Genomic DNA, 22,427 nt, shown 5'->3' on the forward strand with positions numbered 1-22,427 from the left:
ATATTCTTATGAAAAGGGACCTGCCCCCTGCCCTATCAACTACCTTTCCATTAAACTATCGCTGCTTCTTTATATTGGTAAAATGAAATTAAATCTATTAATGCTGAGGATGTTATCTTGTTTGTTAGCTTGTCACCGTGAACACTTCATTTATATATTTTATGAGGTTGGGAGGAAGGGCAAATAGCGTAAATGAAGGATGAGAAGTCGTGAAGGAGAAATGGAATGATGTAAATAATAAAGAGAGAGGGAAGAGGGAGAATCTACTATGGCACCACAGTGTACTATGAACTTTGTGAAATCTTTGGCTAAGATCAAAATGTAATACCTGTTCTGATACTAAACTTCATATTTTCTGTTCTTGTTCAGTGAAAGAGAAATCCTTCTAGACTTAGGCAATTTTAACTTTTGTTCGAATTCAGAATGCCCCTTTGTGGGGAGCTGGATTTTCTCTAAATTAAAACATCGACCTTTTGGATACTCTCGTGGGAATGCAAGTAATTGAGGATGTGAAAGAGAAAGAGGGAAAAAGAGAAAGAGGGGGAAGAGAGAGAAAGAGGGAAAAAGAGAAAGAGGGGGAAGAGAGAGAAAGAGGGAAAAGAAAGGATCTATTGAATTGGCAGCAAAATTCTTGCCGTTTATTAAATATATTTGAAATTTTATTTGTTGTATTCTATTTCTTTTGCTTAAATTTATTTCAATTTATTTTCAGATCATCAAAATGAAATTTCAAGTTGAAAAAAAAAATGTGCATTTTCGAAACCTCCTTAAATAGTTGTTAGTCTTTATTTTACTTTTAAAAAATGTAGATTAAAAAAACGGCAAAAACTTAGTTGCCAACCTAATACATAATTGAAGTAAATTTGAAGAAAAAGCAGAAATTTTTTTAAATATGCATTGTATTTATCAATTGTCATTTTTCAAACATTCATTGAAACCGGAATCTTCATTTTAATTTATAGTTTTTTTTTTTTTAATCATTGCGCACAGGTCTGTACTGAGTGGGAGATGATCGATCACCTGAATTCTTAAATACAGGGCATACTGATGAGATTTTAGGGATGGGAATTGTGTCTAAGTGGCAGATTCGTATAAAAACGATACGAAAAAAAAGTATTTCTAGGTTTACACCTTCATGGCAGAATTCAAATGATACGTTGTTTCAAAGAAAGCTCTTTCTGATATATATATAAGGCTTTCTTCAATCTTGATAGACTAGGGATACCCACGGAAAGAGTGCCTGCGTGTGAATTTTTTGTGGCAAGAGTTGCGCAATCTCCAACCACACGTCTCCTGAGTCGACATTTGAATTCCAGTGGCAAGTGGAGGTTAAGGACGACTGGAAACAATGCGGAGATGAGCTGAAAGCACATACAGAGCCTAGAATTCTCAAATGGTCACCCATCAAGTACTAGCCAGGCTCAACGTTGCTTAACTTCAGTGAACTGACGGGAAGCGGTGTATCAACGTGATTATGCCATACATATATACATATGCTAACATAAAAATGAAATGTCAAGTTGAAAAAAAAAAAAGTGCACTTTTGACATCTCCTTCTCTTTGCATTTAATCGAGGTTTTATTGCTGAAAAAAAAAAAAAACTGCAAGAACTTAGTTGCCAAGCTAACGTGATGAAAGAAGTAGTGAAATAAATGAAATCAGTCAAATAATTAAAAGTGAGGAAAAAGAAAACAGAGAGAAAAGAAATGAGGAAGAGGTGAAGAGAGTAAAAAAGAGAAAAAGAGGAAAAAAGAGGAAAAAAGTAAAAAAGAGAGGAAGGGGTGACAGATAAAGAGTATTATGACATCATCATGTATTCTGACTTACTACAATCCTTGTAAAAGCAATTATCAAAGTTAATAAAATAGATGTTTAATATACTTTGATATATATTAATATACTAGTATGGGTGCCCGGTGTTGCCTGGATGTTTGAAGGTGTGTGTTGAGCAAAAAATGTGGTAGTAGGCAGGCAGGCTCAAACTCGTGATGCAAAGGCGGAAAAGAAAGTGAAAGAAAACCTGATGTCTTACCCCTACTCCATGATGCAACCGGAAGTTTAGAGCGTTAAGATTAGGCAAAGTCAATCCAACCGATACGATAACTTGCAAAAATGGCTTGAAAAAAATCGACCCCTCCTTGTAGAAAACTGCCCAGTTCAGGGAGAAGGAATTAATGGTTTTGGCCAAATTTTTGATATTTGTCGTCCAAGACGTCGAGCTTCAAAATGATACTGATCTCGTGAAAATCTGTCACCTCTGTCAAAAGTTTTAGACAGACATACATACATGCATATATATATATATTTAAACAGACAGGTGAGATTTATATTATAGATTATATATATATATATATATATATATATATATATATATATATATAGATTAAATGAAAGACGAGGAATAAAAGTCATATATAACTTGATATTATCAAAACAATAAGGAAAAGTAAAAAGGGAAAAATTAAGGAAAATTTAGGCCATAGCATTTCGAAGCTAAATGCTTCTCATCAGAGAGAAGGGCCAGAATTATATAAAATACAAATATAGCTAAAAAAATCTGCCTTAATGATATTTAGATATGAAATGAGAATGAAGAAATAGGATAATACGATTAAAAATAATTAAGAAATATTAAAAGTAAAATATATAAGAGTAAATCAGAAGGGCAGTATATACGCTGTATATATACCTCATATATAGATAAAAGTAAAAAAAAAAAAAAAAAAAAAAAAATATGGGTTGCTATGAAAAAATGGAGGTCATATAATAGGTCAAATAAAAAAGAAAAGATTGGGAAGAACGTGGAGAAAAAAGGAAAAGAGATATATCATTTACTAGCGGGACCTGTGGAAATTCCACAGGGGACTCATTTATATGTAATATATTGATGTTGGCATTCTGTAGATGTTCAGTGTAAAATAGAGACGTCCTAATATTATTGTAGCTCTTTTGTTAAAACTGCAAAAGTATTTATCTTAGCATGAACGCCCGACAAAGCTCGGTCGTAAAGTACGTTTAAATATGATATTTTAATTCTTGCAGATTTCGTATATATTTTATAGAGTTAATGTTCCATCGCTTTTTATATATTATAAGGTTGCTATTTCAAAAATAAAAGAATATATTCAAATGACTTGGGTGCATTAGCTTGAATCGAAACCGAAATAAAAACTTTAAAAAAATATATATATGTATATATAACTTGAGTTCTTTCAGCCATAATCCAAACCGAAACCAAAACTTATGAAGAATTCTTGGTAAAGTTATTTATGAGAAGAAATAGAATATAACAATCAAACGACCCAGATGTAAGCGTGACACACAAAAGAATACACACGCTATCATATATTTTATGGATCATTTGTTTACTCCTCTCAGTAGTATTGAGCTTTTCTGATCTTGATAAGTTTTGCTTTGTTAACGATATATTTTTTGATAATGTAATTGTATTATAATATGCTTTTATATCATATAAACCGTCTTTTATAAATTCACCTAAAAATCATCTTTTATTTTCCATATCCAGTTGATTTTTTGATGAATTTAAAACAGTTTGCTCCCTGCATTCAAAGCAGTTCAAGGGTAATATACAAAAGTATTCACAGTTCTAGTCCTACACTATTCAGCTATTGATAAAACTTTATGTTATAAAAAAAATTATATTTGAAATATAAATACATACATATTTAATAATCTAACAAATACTGACTCAACATGACATAGGTGGTCTAGTTGTCTATATTATTCAGAATCTTTGTATAAGATTACATGCATATTTAATGTATTGTAGAACATTTTACGCAAGAAATATAGTTCAAGTAAGAATGTAAAAAAATATTTGGTTGTCAAGTAAGAATGTAAAAATATTTGGTTGTCAAGTAAGAATGTAAAAAAATATTTGGTTGTCAAGAACAAATTCATCATCATTTTGTTTCTTACGATAACATTATTTTGACACTCAGAGACAAAGTATTTTTTTTAATCAAGGTGTGATGTGGACTCGTGTCACAATAGATTATCAATCAGTTGTTAGTGGCAGTATTTTGAAAGTTTACTAGGTACTGATGCATTATACAGATCATGCTAGCGTTGGATTCGTTCAGGCGGTTCACAGAAAACACTGAAAGGTGCGGAACAACAGTTTCATGATTTTTTGTGTGCAAAGTCTGGCCAATTTTTTTTCAATGAAAAATATATTAGTTTTGTCAGTATGAAGCTAATTTAATGAAAAATTAATTGAAAAATTAAAATAATTTCAATAAAAAATTAACTGAGAATTGAAAACAATTTCAATAAAAAATAAATTTAAAAATCTAAAACAATTTCAATAAAAATTTAATTGAAAAAAAAAAAAATTGAAAACAATTCCCATAAAAATTTTACTAAAAAGTGAAAATAACTTCAATAAAAATTAATAAAAAAAATGAAAACAATTTCAATAAAAAATTTCTTGAAACATGAAAACAATATTCTTGAATAATTATTGGACAATTTTTAAGCAACATTTAGAAAATTAAAATTTAAATCAAGAAAAAAATTCATTATAATGTAAGTTTTAAGAATATTTATTTTTTGAATAACAAATACCTGATAGCAAACAAAATTATTTTTCTAGATAATTTTTTCTTTTTTTCATGACATTTTCTAATATTTTTTTTTGTTTAAATCAAGATAAACATCAAAATTAAAAAAAAATAATAATAAACCAATGATAGCAAAAAATATTTTAAGGCTTAAGGTGCTCAGCATCTTAGCAACTTTAAGCGTTTTCTGTAAACCGTTTGAAGGATTCCAACAATAGCATGGTCCTTATACTGCAAAAGTCAGGGTTCATAAAGATTTTCAATGTTCATTTTCAAAACTTTTTCAAGGCCTTCTACAGACAAAATTCAAATTAAAAAAAAAAAAAATAGATACATAAAGAATGATATGGTTGTGAAGAAAGTCAGTATAACCAAGTTCCATAGGCTGACAGTTCTAAGAAATAAAGCTTTGTTCATGGAATTTGCATCTAGATCTAGTCATAGATACAAAGAAGGGAAATTGTTGGCAATGGTTTTCGGTTAACGAATGCTTTTTTTTCCTATTAATAGTTGGTGGTAGAAATGGGGTAGAAATGGATTATTTGGAGAGGCGGCTCAACAAGAACTTGTTTACATTGGACTTGAAGACGACCATGTTGAAGTCAGCTGGAAAGCAGACCAGCAGAACAGAGTTCCACAGGCGGGTAATTCTAGGACAGGAGCTTTGTTCACAGAATTTGTGTTTGGATTTAGGCACAGATAGAGATAGCTGTTGTTGATAGACGAGTGCTTTTTGTGAAAATTTGGCAAGAGGAGATCATAGATTAGAGCTTGGTTTTAGATGCGTTGAAATTAATCAGCCCCATTGCACCATATGCTCAAGTTCAGAAGAGAAAGACTCAAATAGATCTTGGTCATTGTTTGCCTTTGAAGTGTTGCCATAGATAATAGTGTCATGTGTGCATATATTGATGAATTGACTTAGAATGCTATTTGGGAGATCATTGATGAAGAGAGTTGAGCCCAGAATGGATCCATTAGGCATGCCAGCATTCATACTTTCAGCTTCGAACTTCTGCCCATCATCAACTACTTGTATAAACCTATCAGAGAGAAAAGATTCAATGGTTGAGAAGACATCTCCAGATATTCCATAGCTTGAAATCTTGTGAAGTAGATCCTTATATCAAATCCTATAAAATGCATTTGGGATGTCAAGAGTTAGAGTAAATCTCTATTAATTGATTCACTGATTTTATGTGAAATTGCAGTCAGTACATCAGCTGTAGATCTCGTATGACGGAAATCATATTGCTTATCACTGAGTAGGTTGACAATTTCTCTATTTAACATCGATTCAAGCAACCTACTCATAACACATAGAAGACTAATTGGTTTATATTGAGATGTAGAAGACTGTTTTTCAGTATTTTTAAATACTGGGCAGACTAGCGACGTTTTCCAAGATGTTGAGGAGCATTTACAAGAGTGAGTGCTAGTTCTGGTTGTAGCTTCTTAAATACTATGACTGGAATATTGCTAGTTGCTTTGCAGGCATCAAGGTTTTTGATGAATGTGACAACATCATGAACAGATACATGGATGTGGCTCTGATTATTTTCAATCTTAGGAGGAAATTAAAGAGCTATGTGGCCATGATCACATGTGATAAAGAGTTTGGTTTTGTCAGATGCTGACGAGATCACTCAAGACCCGTTAACGATGGTTGGGATAGAGGACTTACATCTGTTTAGGACGTTGTTTACTATTCCCTAAAACTCATGGATTGTTTGGTTGTTTTGTCTTACGGCATATCAACCCTTTTTAGATTATTTAATGCAGATTCTAGTTATTTTGAAAATAGTATTGATGTTGCATCCAGTTATTTTGCCGAAGGTTTTTATTCTTCAAGCTCTTTGTATTTTCAATTGCTAGTTTGTAGTGTTTGATTTGGTTGTTTTATAGTAGATTTTATCTTTTTTGTTCCCTATCCTGTAGAGCATGAATGAGTTTTGCAATGGAAGAGGGAAAAGGATTACAGTATTAATATTTGGTACATTTTAAGTAAGGAAACCAGTCAGGAAGTGGGAGAAATAGAAGGGGAAATGGGAAGAAGGAGAAGGGGAAAAGGCGGCTTGTTGTTTTTGGTTTGGGTTTTGCAGAACATAAGTTTTGCAAAAGAAAGTAGAAAAACAAAAACCATCAACGTGAATAAAATTTCGTCTCAGGAAGGCAATATCTTCAGACAGCCTGATCTATTCAGCAAAACTCATGGAAACCCTCTGTTCTTCTACTTTAGATGGACTAATCATATGATCATCACATTTTCTATAATTTTTTTGCAGTGATTGCTAGCAGTTCTAAAGGTGATTTTAGTTTCCAAACATCTATTACATTCAAAGCAATTGAAGTACTAGTTTCTATGTGCAATGGTGGTAGCACATTCAAGGGTTACAATGGTTTGCTGTTCGTTTTCTGCTGAAATTTCCTGGAGAGTACGTAGTTGTCTATGCTAACTATTAACCAATCAGTTAAGTCAGATTCTGTAGCAGATGCATTCGTATTAAACAGAGTGTGTAGGAGTAGTTCTGATATGAACGCTCAGAAACTGTCCCAGTCAGCCATCCAGTATCGATACACTGTTCGATAGAGAGGAGTTTTTGAGTTTTTGTTGTCATTTTTATTGATCCTAGTGGGGATAGAACTGAGAATGAGCATTTTGTTCGAGAAGACTTGCATATTGGTTGGAGTGGTTGAAACAGACACCTTGAGAGCATTGCCAAGGCTGCTACAAAGAAGGTGGGCTCTCTCTGCCATGTTAGAAAGCTACTTATGCCTGAAAGTATTCTGTACCTCTATAAGGCCACCATTCGCCCATGTATGGAGTATTGTTGTCACATTTGGGTTGGTGCATCTGCTACTAGTCTCTCACTCCTGGACAGGGTTCAAAAGAGAATCACCAACTGTCATCTAGGCTTCAGCCTCTGTCCCATCGATGAAATGTTGCATCCCTCTGCTTGTTCTACGAGTATTTTAATGGTGAATGCTCCAACGAACTATAAGCACTTGTACCCCCCTCGACGTAAATACTCCCGACAAACCCGACAAGCAGCAAAATCCCACCTCCACACAGTAGAGATCCCTAGATGTAAGAAAGCCATCCCCAGAACTGCTTCTGGGATTCTGCTTTCCCAAATGTACTGACATGCAGAAGTTCAAGTGTAATGTGAACAGACATCTTGCTGCTCAACTCCCTACATAGTATCCTTGCAACTTATATCCCCAACAGCAAAGTGGCACTGTGACTTGTCTGAAGTGAAAATGGAAAAAAAAAATGTGCACAGTTCAGAGCATTTTGTTACAAAAAGATCAAGAAGACTTGCTTATTGGTCGGAGTGGGTTCCTTAACAATCTGTGTTAACAATCTGTGCTAGGTTATAAGCAAGTTAGAAATCATTATCTGCTGTTCGAACGGACTAGTCATTCAACATTGTGAGGATTGAAAATTCCACAGACGTGAATGTTGGTTGAAGGATGAGCAAACACGGTATGATCAATTTGATCAGCAATACTGCATCATTGTGGGGATGGCTGAGGGCAAATACAAATGCTGTGCTGTAAGTGCTACTCTAAAGCAAATGCAGGAGGGCATGCATGTTTTTTTCCTTATGCACTGCAGTGGATCCCCAACTAGAGCAGGCAATCAATAAATTTGATTAGAAAATGGACAATATCACTGATTTCAATGAAAATAAAAGTATGGTGTTGAACATTTGTTGGTCCCGGGAAACATCAGTTCTCCCTGCTAGTATATATGAGAAACCTTAAAGAAACACCGACATGTGTGTGAATATCTGTATGTCAGTTGGTAGATGTATACCTCCGAATTGCACATATAATAGATTATCTTTAACGTCGTTACTCTGAACAATAAAAGACAAAGCTAATAAAGATAGTCCAGAACGATTGTAGTTGTGAGCTCTTTAAATATAAAAGTCAAAGATGTTAACCTGAAAAAGAACATGATGTGAAGAGAATTAATTCGGTAATTAAAATAAGTCGCTTGACAGAAACATGAATATAGCAGAGTTATATGACTTTTTCTTTTCATCATAATTATTCGTTTTATGTTTCACTCACAACCGCCCCAGCCCTGCCCCAACCCACCCAAAGGTAACTGACATACTGCAAACTTTAGAATTGCAAGAGTGGCACATTTTTTAATAACAGACTTAACATTTAGCGTTGACTTTGCCTTCCTTTCAGGAGCTATAATTTTCTCTGCCACATATAATTATAATCACTTGTAAGAATATATACACACACAATTGATGTAGCAGCTTGGAACACCATACAACCACTGACGTAAAGCAAGTTCAAGTCTGGTCATTTTTTTAATTAATTCCATTAATAGGAATTTCAGACAATTTATACACTCTGATGATCTGGGAAACAGATCAAGTATATATCCAGTTAAAAAAAAAAAATTAAAATAAAATAGGATATATGACAAACAAAACTTTTTGTTTTTAATATGTGACATATCTACTGGTTGTATTTACAGGGTGGAACGATAAAAGTGTCGCCCTAAAAAAACAAAAAAAAAAAACACTACAGCTTTATTTATGTAGTATAGCTGACATTTATTCAATGTAGCCGTCTTAAGCCTCAATCATTGCCTTGATACAAGTCCGGAACTGGGAGCATGCCTTTTCCACAAATGCTGGTGGGGGCTCGGTGAATACGCGGAAGATGGTGGCCATCAGGCTGGCTTTGGTGTTGTGAAAAGTCATGTTGGTGACGTTCTCGACATATGACCAAATAAATTAGTCTAGCGGGTTCAAGTCGGTGAAGGAGGAGGGCCAGTGAGAGAAAGGTACAAAGTTGTAGCACTCCTTCTGAAGCCAAGCCTGTCTCTGCCAGTGGCCACATGATTGCACCAGGCGGTCACCACACTCTTCAGCACATCTAGGTACACTTCGGTGCTTACTTTCAAGCTAACTCTGAAGCTGCGAGGTGGCATGATGTGGCCCTCACTTGAAACCACACTGAAGACCATAACTGTGGCTGGAACTTCGTTTTCATCACCCTGTTATTCGTGACAATCCAGTAATGCATTTCGAAGGTGTTAGCAATGATCCTGTTGTCATAACTTGGATTGGTAGAGAGTATGAGTAGTACAGTGGCACATCTCCAATCTCGCTTGTTGAACATTCTGTCACTTTCAGACATGATAAAAGGCTCCTATCGCTCTTAGGATTTGTACACAACTGGCCAACTAGTAGATGGTCTGCAACAAAAAAAGAAAACCGGTTTTCATCAAACAGAAATGGAATCATGTCATCTTTTCTAGGGCAACAATTTTATCGTTCCACCCTGTACCTGGTGTTACCGAATTGAAAACAAAAATTGTCTCGTCTATTCACAAAGAAATAGAAATTAATGTTGGTGAACTCAATTTCGAAAACAAATTATTGGTAAAGTGTGAATTTATAATGTAATAATTTGTAATACTGTTGACTACCCTTTAATGTTTCAAGATATAAAGTGTTTTTGGATATTTATTGTGGCAGAAGACGAAAGAAATAATTTATTAAATAATTACCTCCCTTTTAATGCCTAAGGATATTCAGTAAGGGAAACATAAAATGCAACATGTCGCCGCAACCGAGATTAGACTCACTACAAGATGTTGCTTAACTCTGGTGACCTGGCGAGAACCGGTGTGTCAACGTGATTGTGCCGTAAGAGAAAAGTGATCCACTGTAAAAGTTTTCTTTACCAAAACAACTTTTTCAGGAAAAAAAGTGGAATGGGAAAATGGAAAAAAAAAAAAAAAAAAAAAGAAGTTTGAATCAAGAATAAACGTGTCAAACAAATTGTTATTTGAGTTTAAAATCCGGCAACATGACTTTACATATTACCAAGGTAAATAACTCTTGTTAAAGGGATATAACTTCATCTCTCAGAACAAAAAAAAAACAAAAAAAAACACACAGAATTTTTTTACATTTACAGAAATCATCATATTGATTTTCTCAGCATGGTTTTGGTAACTATTTGTACGAATATGCATACACACAATCATCATCATCATCATATTCAGTTTAACATCGATTTACAAGTTGGCATGTGGTAGACGTCTTTTATAAATTGATTTGGAAACTAACATATCTCTGGCCAGGTTTTTATTTATCCTTCTTTCTCTCAATTTCATTCTCATCACTTTCATGTTTTCCTTAGTCTTTCCTTACCTAATGACCCTTACATAAACTCTTCTAACCCAAGTACTTTTACCTATTTTTCAATGTGACCAAACCAACAAAATCCCGTTTTGCACACATCTGTTCAAATATAATCTTCTTTTAAGGTACTCAGATCCCAGCCTGTCTCAAAAACTCACATTACACATGCATCATATCAATCTCATTATTTCTCTTCATGCTACACATATCCTCAAATTTCACTGGCCAACTTTCATTTCCATGCATCATAATATTGTGCTGATGTGCCTAATAATAATTGGTGAACAGCTAGAGATTCCTTAAACTTACTTTAATCACTTACGTAAAAACAGATTTTACAGACGAATCATTTACTATAGGTACTAAATTTCAACATTAACTAACACATAGTTGACATAGCATAAAACCGACAAACTAAATTTATTTATTTTCTTTCCAATCTTATTTTGTTACAAATATTCCAACTGCATCGCTAACACATTTTTGTAACATCAGCCGAAATTGAATCCGATAAGTTCCACTATCGCCTTTCATAATCTGAATTGCCAAAGAGACAATTATGTTTCTTTCTTTGCTTCTCTGTTGAACATTCTTCAAATCATATGAGAAATCATAGCCAAGTAGCAAAAGACACAAGCTCAAAAGATGAAATCAAAAGTTTGAAAAGTCGAGGCTCAACTTTTCTTTCAACTTAAATCAATCATTTAAGAAGATAGTTCAAACTTCTTATGTGTTCAAAAGAAGGAGAAAAGAAAAAATGCAGAACTTTGAATGAACATTAATTCAAGAAAGATGCCGAAAATAAGAATTAAAATTACTTAAGAGGATTATCTATAGACAGATAAAAGTCAGTTCACCAAATGAAGTGACTATAACGAGTATGAGGGTCAGAAGTGTTGAATGGTTCAGACTAATTTGAGCACACATTGGTATCTTTGCAAAATATTCAATTTTTACTAATGACTCTACTTAAAACGAATATTATCAATAATCTTTTCATCTTCAAGTTACAAAAATGGATAGTATTATAAAGATGTGTCCACTTGATCTGTGAATTTGGCAAAATTAAGTGTGATAACGGACGGACAAAGCTTTGTCTAAAAATACATGAATGCATCTAAAATTACTATTTCAAAGTTTAGCATGAAAGACTGAAGAAAATATTATTCTAGCTTTTATGACAAAAATACCATTTCAAACAGAAGCCTGCAGTGTTACAGGTGACAGACCGACGAAAATACTATTCTAATTTCAATTGTGCGGTGTGACAGACAGACGAACTCTTATTTCAAACTGATCATACATGTGCGACAGATGGATGAAAATACTATTCTAAATCAAATTCAAAAAGATCAACAAAAATCATATTTTGTGTTGAAGAATAAAGATAGCTGGACACATAAATATATTGCAATTTTCATGTCCCAAAAAAGTTAAATGAAACTATTTCTAGTTATATAGATTAAATATGTGTATACGTTTATATTATATAGCGATATATACAGGATTTGCTCATGAACTAATTTACCGATTACCATGATTATTTTTTAACACAGCTGATAGGCGTAAGGGGTCATAATGTGAGCTATCTTTAGGTTAATTTAGTTCTATGCAAAGAGAATCAAAAAAGGGTGGAAACTCTTCATGATAATTCAGATACCTGATTTTTGTGAAATTTTAACCATAAGTGTTAAGTTTTGAGACATTGTGTTGAACAAAGATAGCGGCGTAGTTCAGATCCGTAACCAAGATGGTGGCGTAGTTCAAATCAGTAACCAAGATGGCGGCCAAGAATCAAATGTGGTCTGTGGCGTAGTTAACCTGTTAAGTTCTGAGATATTGTGTTGAACAAAGATGGCGGCGTAGTTCAGATCAGTAACCAAGATGGCGGCCAAGAATCAAATGCAGTCCATGGTGTAGTTAACGGCAAACTGATTGAATCCAAAATTCGACAATTTTTATAATAATTTTGAAACGTTTTCATTGGTTGTTTAGCACAGCCGTTGGTTATAAAAATGATTGGCAAATCCATTCGTCTCATACCCCCATTAGGAGTCAAAAACATTTTACACACTCCCTTTTTTGATATAATGGAAAAATCCTTTCGGATTTAATTTTGGTTTGACTTGAGAAAAGGAAAGAAAAATAAATAAATAAAAATAAATGAACAAAGAAAAATAAACCAATAAAATAATTGTTTTTTTTTGTGTTTTTTTTATTTTGTTTTGTTTTTTTCTGGGTTTGGGGGAATTTGTCTTTATTCTCATTAGTCAAAAAGAATTATTAATATATTGGTATAATGTGTGCAAAAAGAAGCCATTTTTTTTTTTTTTAAGGTGTGATTTTGACTGTTCATGCTTCTCCTTTTGGGTTTCTGAAAAGAGATTTATTCATAATTAGATTCCAAAATGTTTGGTTATAAAATGTCTAAATTTTATTCTTTTTATAGGTTTAGTGAAAATGTCGGCTATATTATTTTCAGACGTCACATAAGTAAGAGTAATAGATTTTTTCCTTATTTTATCCCTTATAAAATGATATCTGATATCAATATGCTTCGACCTTTGATGAATCATAGAATTATTTGCTAATAAGATACTGCTCTGATTATCACAATGAATTACTATAAGTTTTTTACTTAGATCTGGTTTTTAAATAAATTTTAGAAGGGTGTTCAGAAAAATTGCCTCCTGCATGGAATGAGTAAGAACCACATATTCTGCTTCACAAGTAGAAAGGGCAACAATTTGTTGCTTTTTAGTTTTCCAAGAGATCATAGGTCCAGTCTTTGACAGTCTAAAACAATACCCTTAAATACCATTTCCCTGTATATTCGATTATCTATGGATTTTGTTTCGGTCCCTATATTTTTATTTATCCCCATTTCGACGAGAGTTGAACATGGCTTACAATCTTGCATTCCGAACTTGAGCAGAATTTTTTCAATGTATCGTGATTGGTTCATAGTTATAGTTTCATTTTCACAGGTAAATTTTATACCGAGGAACCATGACAGTCGTCCAAAATCGGCCATTTAAAATGTTTTATTTAATTCATTTTTAACATCTTTTAAAGTGTTGTCACAGTTTGAGGCGAGTAATATATCGTCAATCCAAAAAAACAAAATCAACAATTTATTACCTACATTTTTGGTATACATGCATGCGTCTACGGGACACTGTTTGAATTCCTGTTCTATTAAATAATTATGGAGTGTTAAATTCCAATTGTGTGCACTTTGTTTTAGTCGATATAACGATTTATTTCATTTCCACACCCAATTTCTATTTTTCATTTTAAATCCCTCTGAAAGGTAAATGTAGATTTCACAGTGAATCGGAGCATTTAAATAAGCATTTTTTACATCCATTTGATGTATTTTTAATTTGTATTGAGCGGCAAGTTGTAATAAAATTCTAATTGTCGTTAAATTTGTCATTGGTGAAAATGTTGCAAAATATTCCACTCCAGAAATTTGTGAAAAACCTTTTGCCACAAATATTGCTTTAAAAGTTTCACTGCCAGAAGCTGTGATTTTTTTGGGAAAAAACTAGCGTGAAGAAATTATATTTTTATCTGTTGGTTTTGCCACTATTTCGTATGTGTTATTTTCAGATAAAGCTTTCAATTCGGATACCATAGCTTGTTCCCATTCTTGGTGATTTTCTGAATTAATCACCTCATTATAATTTTCCGGTGCGCTGTTCAACGAATAATAGTAATCCATGTCGTAATCTTGTATCTTTTCAATTTGTAAGAAGTCTGGCCTTTGGGTATCGACGTGTCTGGTTAATATTTTCGTCAAAAGTTCTACTGTAATCGTCGTCGTTATTAATATTTTCATTGTGATCGATTAAGATGCTAGGTAATATTTCACGTTTTTCATCCACTGGATTGCCATTTTTTAAATTTAATGTATCATTGCATTTTACACATCTAACCCTTTTTATGGCATTTTGAGTTGGAAAGTAGATTAAGTATGCCGGGCTATTTTTAAGTGGAGTCATTAGTAAAAATTGAATATTTTGCAAAGATACCAATGTGTGCTCAAATTAATCTGTTGTTTACCACAGCCGTTGGTTATAAAAATGATTGGCGAATCCATTCGTCTCATACCCCCATTAGGAGTTAAAAACATTTTACAATAAGTATTAAACATCTATAACTATTCTCCAAATTTCAGTTTTTTGGGAATATTTAATGTGGGTTTTAGGGGGCACTAGAAGGTCGTCTGGCATTGCCCAGTCATAAGATATACTTAAATATGATATTTGAATTTATGCAGATTTTGTATTTATTATTATAGAACCAATACTCCATTGATTATTATATTGTACCCAACATGTAGTAGTGATTCCAAAAGTTTAAAAAGATGTCTCTGGTGCCTTCAGCTAGAATTGAAACCAACACATATAGCGGTCCAGCCTAAGTCGTTAAGTTTGAAATGTTTGCTAGAAATGACGTCATGAATTTTTCCTTTATTTATTTGCGGACTGTTATCCTCATTTTCCTAGTTGTTATTTCATAACGCTTTGGCCGACTATTCCTCTGGCTTTCATCAGGTGGTTAACCATGACAGAATAGGAATTCTGAGTCTCTTAACTGTATCCTTAGTAATTACTGCCTTCCATAATTGTTGTCATCTCACCATGTTTTTTGACTAACTAATCCTCTGACCGACTTTGTGTAGGATTGAAACTGCTATCTTTAGACAATGCTCACCTGGAACCGTAGACATTCAACGCCTCTATCCACTGCGCCACGGGCCCCAAAATTTGCAAATTACTCATCTCAAAGGATTCCAATAATAAAATAATATGACGTCATCATGTTAGAATTTGTGATGGTCACAAACAAATTTAGACTTTTAGTATAACAATATCTAATATAGGAACAATCTTTCATTTGAAAAATTCTAATATATCATAAATTTAATCCAGAATCATTAGACACCAAGAAACAACATTCACTGAATTTCAATTTTATGTTTTAAATTTCAAACATTTATTATAATCAAAATCATGTAAAATTGAAATAAGGATTCTAGACATAAGGTTTAGTAGCAGTTATATGTTGATTTTAAGACATTAAAGTGGTGCAAAACTGTCCTTTTCTGAGAATTTTACCCGCCCTGAGGCTGATATTTTTTCAAGTTTAACATATTAATACGATTGAATTTCTGAATGTGCAAAAACAAAACAATATCTTATTAGTGTTGGGACGATTAATCGGAATCAGAAAAATCGGAATTTTTAGGAGTATCAGAAAAGTGTGTGCCTTTTTACCAATGCCAAAAACGATTCTTTTAATTGTCTTTTTTATTTGATTTTGTTTAGAGAAAAATCTCCCACTGTTTGGTAATAATGTTAAATATCTATTGATTTTAAACTACCACTAAACAAAAATCTATAGATCATCTTCAATGAAATCCATAAAGAATAGGAATCAGTAATTGTATCAGAATCGGGAGAAATATTGGAATCGTCTCATCACTACTTATTACAGATATTATAATTTTACAATTTTAGATTTTTTTCACCATAAACTTTGTTACTGTTAATAATATGTCTATTTTGAAACATTGCATCACAAAAGACTATTTTGAAACATTGCATCACAAAAGACTATTTTGAAACATTGCATCACAAAAGACTATTTTGAAACATTGCATCACAAAAGACTATTTTGAAACATTGCATCACAAAAGACTATTTTGAAACATTGCATCACAAAAGACTATTTTGAATCTTCACACTATTTCCATACAAAATATCATGATTTTAAGGAAACATACAAGTGCTGCAAAACTGTTCTTTTCCAAGAATTTTACCCAACATGGGACGGGTATTCTTCCAAGTTTTACATATTAATACAATTGAATCTCTGATGGTGTTTTAGCAGAAAAAAAGCAACAATATCTTATAGATATTTATATTATAAAACTTGAATTTTCTTTGTCCTATATTTCTAATGTGTTAAAATATTTTATCATGTCGAATTTTTTTTTTTTTTTTGGTAATTCTGAATTTTTCACCATACGCTTTGTTACTGTTAACTGTTTGCTTTTTTTTTTGTTTTGTTTTTTTTTAAATAAAAACATTAATCCTGGTTCGATATTTTTGAAGAAAAACAAACAAAATCTTACTTTGAAGAAAGAAGGGAGAACATTTTTGAAAACAAAAAAAAAAAAATGTTGTTTGTCATCAAGGCGACAATATTTTGAAGAACTAGCAATTTCGTACAATCATTTCTTTTTCTTGTTTTCGAATCTCTCATCTCCATTTTTGTAATGTTAGACCGAGGTTGATTATTAAAGGACACAAATTTATATTCTTTAAATAAAAGTTCCAGTTTTCTGACCAGTGCTAAACCAGCATACTTAGACAATATTCTAAAATGATTATCCACACTCTGGAATAGTCCAATGTCAAAAGAGTGTTGATTATTTTCTATGATTGTTATGGGGCAAGCTGATACATCTATTTCTGAAATAATGGACTTACCCAGCAAGTATAAATATTGTTACATCTCACATGCCGGAGAGACTAGTGGTCAGGCGTGGTTCCCTGTGTAGAATCTACAATTCTATTGATTGGTAGTTCCTCTCTATGTTATTTGCAATACATGAATAAAAAAAATATAAATGGATATTTGGTCATGAGATTTATCATCTTTATGACACGTTGTCTGGTTCAAGATCAGTTCTCCTCCAATGTATTCAAGTGAGGTACACAGATGGCAAAAATGACAAAATTAATGAACAACCACTGATTTATATGCAAGAATAATTTTTCCCTACAAAACAACCAAACTAAACACCATAAATAAATATTTGAAGATATAAAAAACTTCAAGCAGAACTCTTTTTTTTTTCCAAATAACTGGGTTTAGCATTAAATAACCCCCAAAAAGGTAGATATGCTATGAAACCAAACCAAACCTATTTTCTCTCTTCTGGTAAGAGCCTGGAGAAACTGGTATTCGGGTGTGGTCTTCTGTGCAGAATCTACGACTCAACTGATTGGCAGTTCCTCTTTACTTCGTTAGCAACACATGAATAATTTTAAAAAATGTAAAAGAATATGTCGGCTGACAGATTTATGGTCTTTATGATATGTTGTCTTGTTCAAGATCAGTTATCCTCACAAGGTATCTAAGTGAGGCACAAAAATGGCAAAAATAATAACAACCACGCATTGGTACACTTGGTATGATAATTGGTAATTTTTTTTATTATTCAGACTACTATTCTCAATTTTGTTATTTTAATAATATTATACATCCAAAAACAAGATTAGGCTTAAGGCTGCCAAAATTTCTTCTAGAATTGTGTACAGAATTTTGCCACAATGAATAAAGATGTTGATTACAATCAGTTCTAAGTGACAATATTTTGGAGAATGAAGGTTCAATAATTACCATAAGGCTATAATAACTAAGAGAAATAGAATAATTAACACTTCTACGTTTCATTCTAATCTAATATACAAAATAGAAATATTTAAAGATTAAACGTAATTAGGAATTTCATAAAAACGCTTTCTTTTTTATAAAACTACTCTTCTCATCTTGGATGCCATTTGCACAATGTTTTGACCGATGTCACGAATTTGAAATATTCAAATAAACGCAATAATAATAAACGTAATAATAAATAAATGTAATAATAATAAACGTAATAATAAATAAATGTAATAATAAATAAACGCAATAATAATAAACGTAATAATAAATAAACGTAATAATAAATAAACGCAATAATAATAAACGCATTAATAATAAACGTAATAAATAAATAAACGTAATAATAATAAACGTAATAATCATAAACGTAATAATAAATAAACGTAATAATAATAAACACAATAATAATAAACGCATTAATAATAAACGTAATAATAAATAAATGTAATAATAAATAAACGTAATAATAAATAAACGTAATAATAAATAAACGCATTAATAATAAACGTAATAAATAAATGTAATAATAATAAACGCAATAATAATAAACGTAATAATAGTAAATACATGTAATAATAATAAACGTAATAATAAATAAACATAATAATAAACGTAATAAGAAAACATAATAATAAAGTAATAATAAACGTAATAATAATAAATAAACGTAATTGTAATAAACAAACGTAATAATAAATAAACGTAATTGTAATAAACAAACGTAATAATAAATAAACGTAATTGTAATAAACAACTTAATAATAAATAAACGTAATAATAAGAAAACGTAATAATAAAGTTATAATAAACGTGATTATTATAATAAACGTAATAATAATAAAACGTAACAAGAAAATGTAATAATAACAAACGTAATAATAATAATAAGCATAATAATAATAAATAAACGTAATAATAATAATAATAAACGTAATAATAAATATCCTAACAAAATCTATATTGTTTTATGATATCATATTCTTATATGAACCTATTTAAATGTATTCACACCTGAAGAATGTGGGGGGTGCATCACCTTCTTCAGGTGCATCTTGTCAAAACTCAGGAATCTTTCTGTCAAACTCGGGAATCTGAACAGAATCGAAACTATATATTTAATCCACAGGAGTAGCTTGCTCTCATTCCGTCAGCCAAAACCAGATAGGAATCTTACATCAGAAAGAGTCCCGAGTTCGACAAGATACAACTAAATGAGGTCAGAGGTTATATTGACGAAACGTTATGAAAATAACACGCAATATTAGAACAGTAGTCCAATGAATCCAAATAATACAAATGATCAATCCTGATGTCAAAAATTCCGCCACAACAATTTCCTTTTGTGCATGACATCTATTTAATATGTAATTCTGTAAATATAATGCAACGTATTCATAAATTATTAACATTTGATTTAACTATGAGATCTTTATAAAAAATAAAATAAAAAGCAATTATCACTGTTCGGCAATTTTGTTTTCCGTTTTTATTTTTTTGTACTTTCTCACTCGTGATCATTTACTAAAGTGCAGTCATGGTGGTAACCTTTGAGCCATTAAATACGTATTATCGTTCGCATAGTTTTACTCGTGAAATGTAGAAATGAAATTACCAAGCTGCATGGAAGTTGGCCCTTGGGAGAGATTGTTAAGATTACATTTTGGAACGGAGATGCTGGGCGTGGCTTTGCTCAACAACGTTGCAATTTCCCAGAGGTTATCATCAACCGCCACACACGCCCACACACACGAGCGCATTATCAATAATCAATTATTTATCTAAGTGTGCACAAACATGCGAATACATTTAAATAGGTTCATATAAGAATATATCATAAAACAATATAGATTTTGTTAGGATATTTATTATTACGTTTATTTATTATTATTACGTATATTATTATTATGTTTGTTATTATTATTACGTTTATTAATATTATTACGTTTATTTATTATTATTACGTTTGTTATTATTATATTTTCTTATTACGTTTTATCATTATTACGCTTATTTATTATAATTACGTTTATCATTACGTTTATTATTATTACGTGTATTTACTATTATTACGTTTATTATTATTACATTTATTTGTTATTACGTTTATTATTATTACATTTACGTATTATTACGTTTATTATTATTACGTTTATTTATTATTACGTTTATTATTATTACGTGTATTTACTATTATTACGTTTATTATTATTACATTTATTATTATTACATTTATTTATTATTACGTTTATTATTCTGTTTATTTGAATATTTCAAATTGCTGTTCTAATTTTGAGTATTATTTTCAAAACGTTTTGATCGATGTCACTTTCAACTTTCTTCAGATGTATCTTGTTGAACTCGGGAATCTTTCTATCAAACTCCACAAGCTTCCTATGGAATTTGAGCAATCTTCCTTTCAAACTCGGTAATCTGCACAGAATTTCAAACGAAGCAATCTACACGCAATTTTGAAGGAAACCCTTTATTTCATCGACGAGGGTAGCATGATCTTGTTCCATCAGCCAAGACTGACTAAAAATCCTAAATAATTCACAATAGTATTTTGAGTGTCGCCCACACTGAGGATTAAACCATCAACGTTTAGAAAAGTGTAAGTTTTACAACTAAATTTTACCAAGCATTTTATCCACTATGCCACAGGTCCTTGCTCACACTCATGATGATAAAAGTCGTCCAAAGTATCCCAATAATCAGTCCTTATCTAAAAAATTCAGAAAAATTATTAAAGCTGTGTTTTTTATAAAACTAATTTATTCAATACCAAACATCTTAATTTAGAAAACCACATATCACGTCCCAACAAATTTTATTTATGAAAAATAAGCTTTGATTCTTATTCTTAGCTTAAATTATTTATATAATTTTTTCCATCTCTCCAAAACACTAATCCAGTTTAGTAGTACTGCTTCATCATCATCGCATTTGGTTTAATATCCGTTTCATATGCTGGCATGTGTTGAACGACTTTAAAAAATTGACTTCTAAACTGACCTATCTCTACCAAAGTCTTTATTTATCCCTCTGGCTAGACCTTTTGTGGCAAAAGCTGTGAAAATGAGGGCTTACCGTTCAAACGGCCTAGGTGTGCGTGTGTGCTTTGTCATCGCTGCGAAGCTAGGATAAGAAAAGAATTCCAAGATGGCGCTGACAGCGTTTTGTAATGGTATGATCTCGGAAACTCTCGCAAAATCTCGTGCATATATGCAAATAAGTTGGTCTTCAAAAACTATAAATTCAGGTTGTTTTGGAAGGCAAGACAAGAGGAAAGAACGGCCGGTTGGTAATTGTGTACGCTGGATCGTGTTGGTGGCGTGTCACCATGTCTGTGTGTGTACTGATCGAACTGCTTTCCTGTCACTTGCACATTGGACTTTGAATTTGTTTAGATTGGACTTCAACTTCAAGCTATTTCGGCAAATATCTCTGGTATGGACAAGTTCGACCTGAAATTGATTCCAGAATTTGACGGCTCCCCAGACGGACCTTCGGTGGTCGACGGTGGTCGAATGGCTAGAGAAAGCCGAACACGTTTGCCGGTTGTGCAAGATAAAGGACCCAGTTATAGTCATCCCATAGGCTTACCAAGGGGGCCTATGCCGTGTATCAGCAGCTCAGGGATGACGTGACTATGGAACAAATTAAAGAGGCGTTGTACGGAGCATTTGGAGCGGACCCTTTTGTTGCCTGGCGTCAATTTTCTGGACGACGACTTGGGCCAGGGGAGACGGTGGATGTCTATCTGGCCGACCTAAAGAAGCTTGCCGCCCTCTTCAGGGGTGCAAGCGACCGTATACTAGCGTGTGCCTTCCTGTCTGGGCTCCCAGAAACCGCCAGTCGATTGCTGCGGGCGTCATCGAGGCTCAATGAGCTTGGATTAGAGGAGCTATTTGCTGGAGCCCGAAACATCATGAAGGACGACGAGGAGCCAGTCTCGGCGGCAGTTGAGGCATTGGAATCGCATGTAGAGGGCCAACGATGCTATAAATGTGGCAGCCCCAACCACTTCGCCAGGGATTGTAGCAGTGACGCGAAGCGCGCCCCGGATTATGGAGCATGGAGCGGGTGCATTGTTACCATTGTGGCAAGCCAGGCCATTTAGCTCGGGCGTGTCCGGGAGCAGGGGGAGGAAGCCGCGGCGCCAGCACCCTCCCCAAAGCGGCTGTGAACAAGGCAC

General features: G+C 32.7%; 1 protein-coding gene across 7 annotated transcripts in view; it reads right to left on the reverse strand.

The window, feature by feature from the left end:
* Positions 1 to 22,427, reverse strand: part of LOC145284444 (RAB11-binding protein RELCH homolog) — a 2,006,047-nt gene that overhangs the window by 1,399,279 nt on the left and 584,341 nt on the right. Inside the window, exon 23 of one of the 7 annotated variants that reach the window (XM_080133264.1) lies at positions 13,032 to 13,142. The exons of the other annotated variants lie outside the window; for them this stretch is intronic. Within the exon in view, the coding sequence (XP_079989390.1) occupies positions 13,121 to 13,142 (22 nt within the window). The 3' untranslated portion in view covers positions 13,032 to 13,120. Of the gene's footprint in view, positions 1 to 13,031; positions 13,143 to 22,427 lie in introns of those variants that run through there. 7 annotated transcript variants of the gene reach the window in all.

This window comes from Euprymna scolopes, chromosome 9, assembly GCF_053919585.1.
Source record: "Euprymna scolopes isolate OS-2025 chromosome 9, ASM5391958v1, whole genome shotgun sequence".
NCBI classification, from domain to species: Eukaryota; Metazoa; Mollusca; class Cephalopoda; order Sepiida; family Sepiolidae; genus Euprymna; species Euprymna scolopes.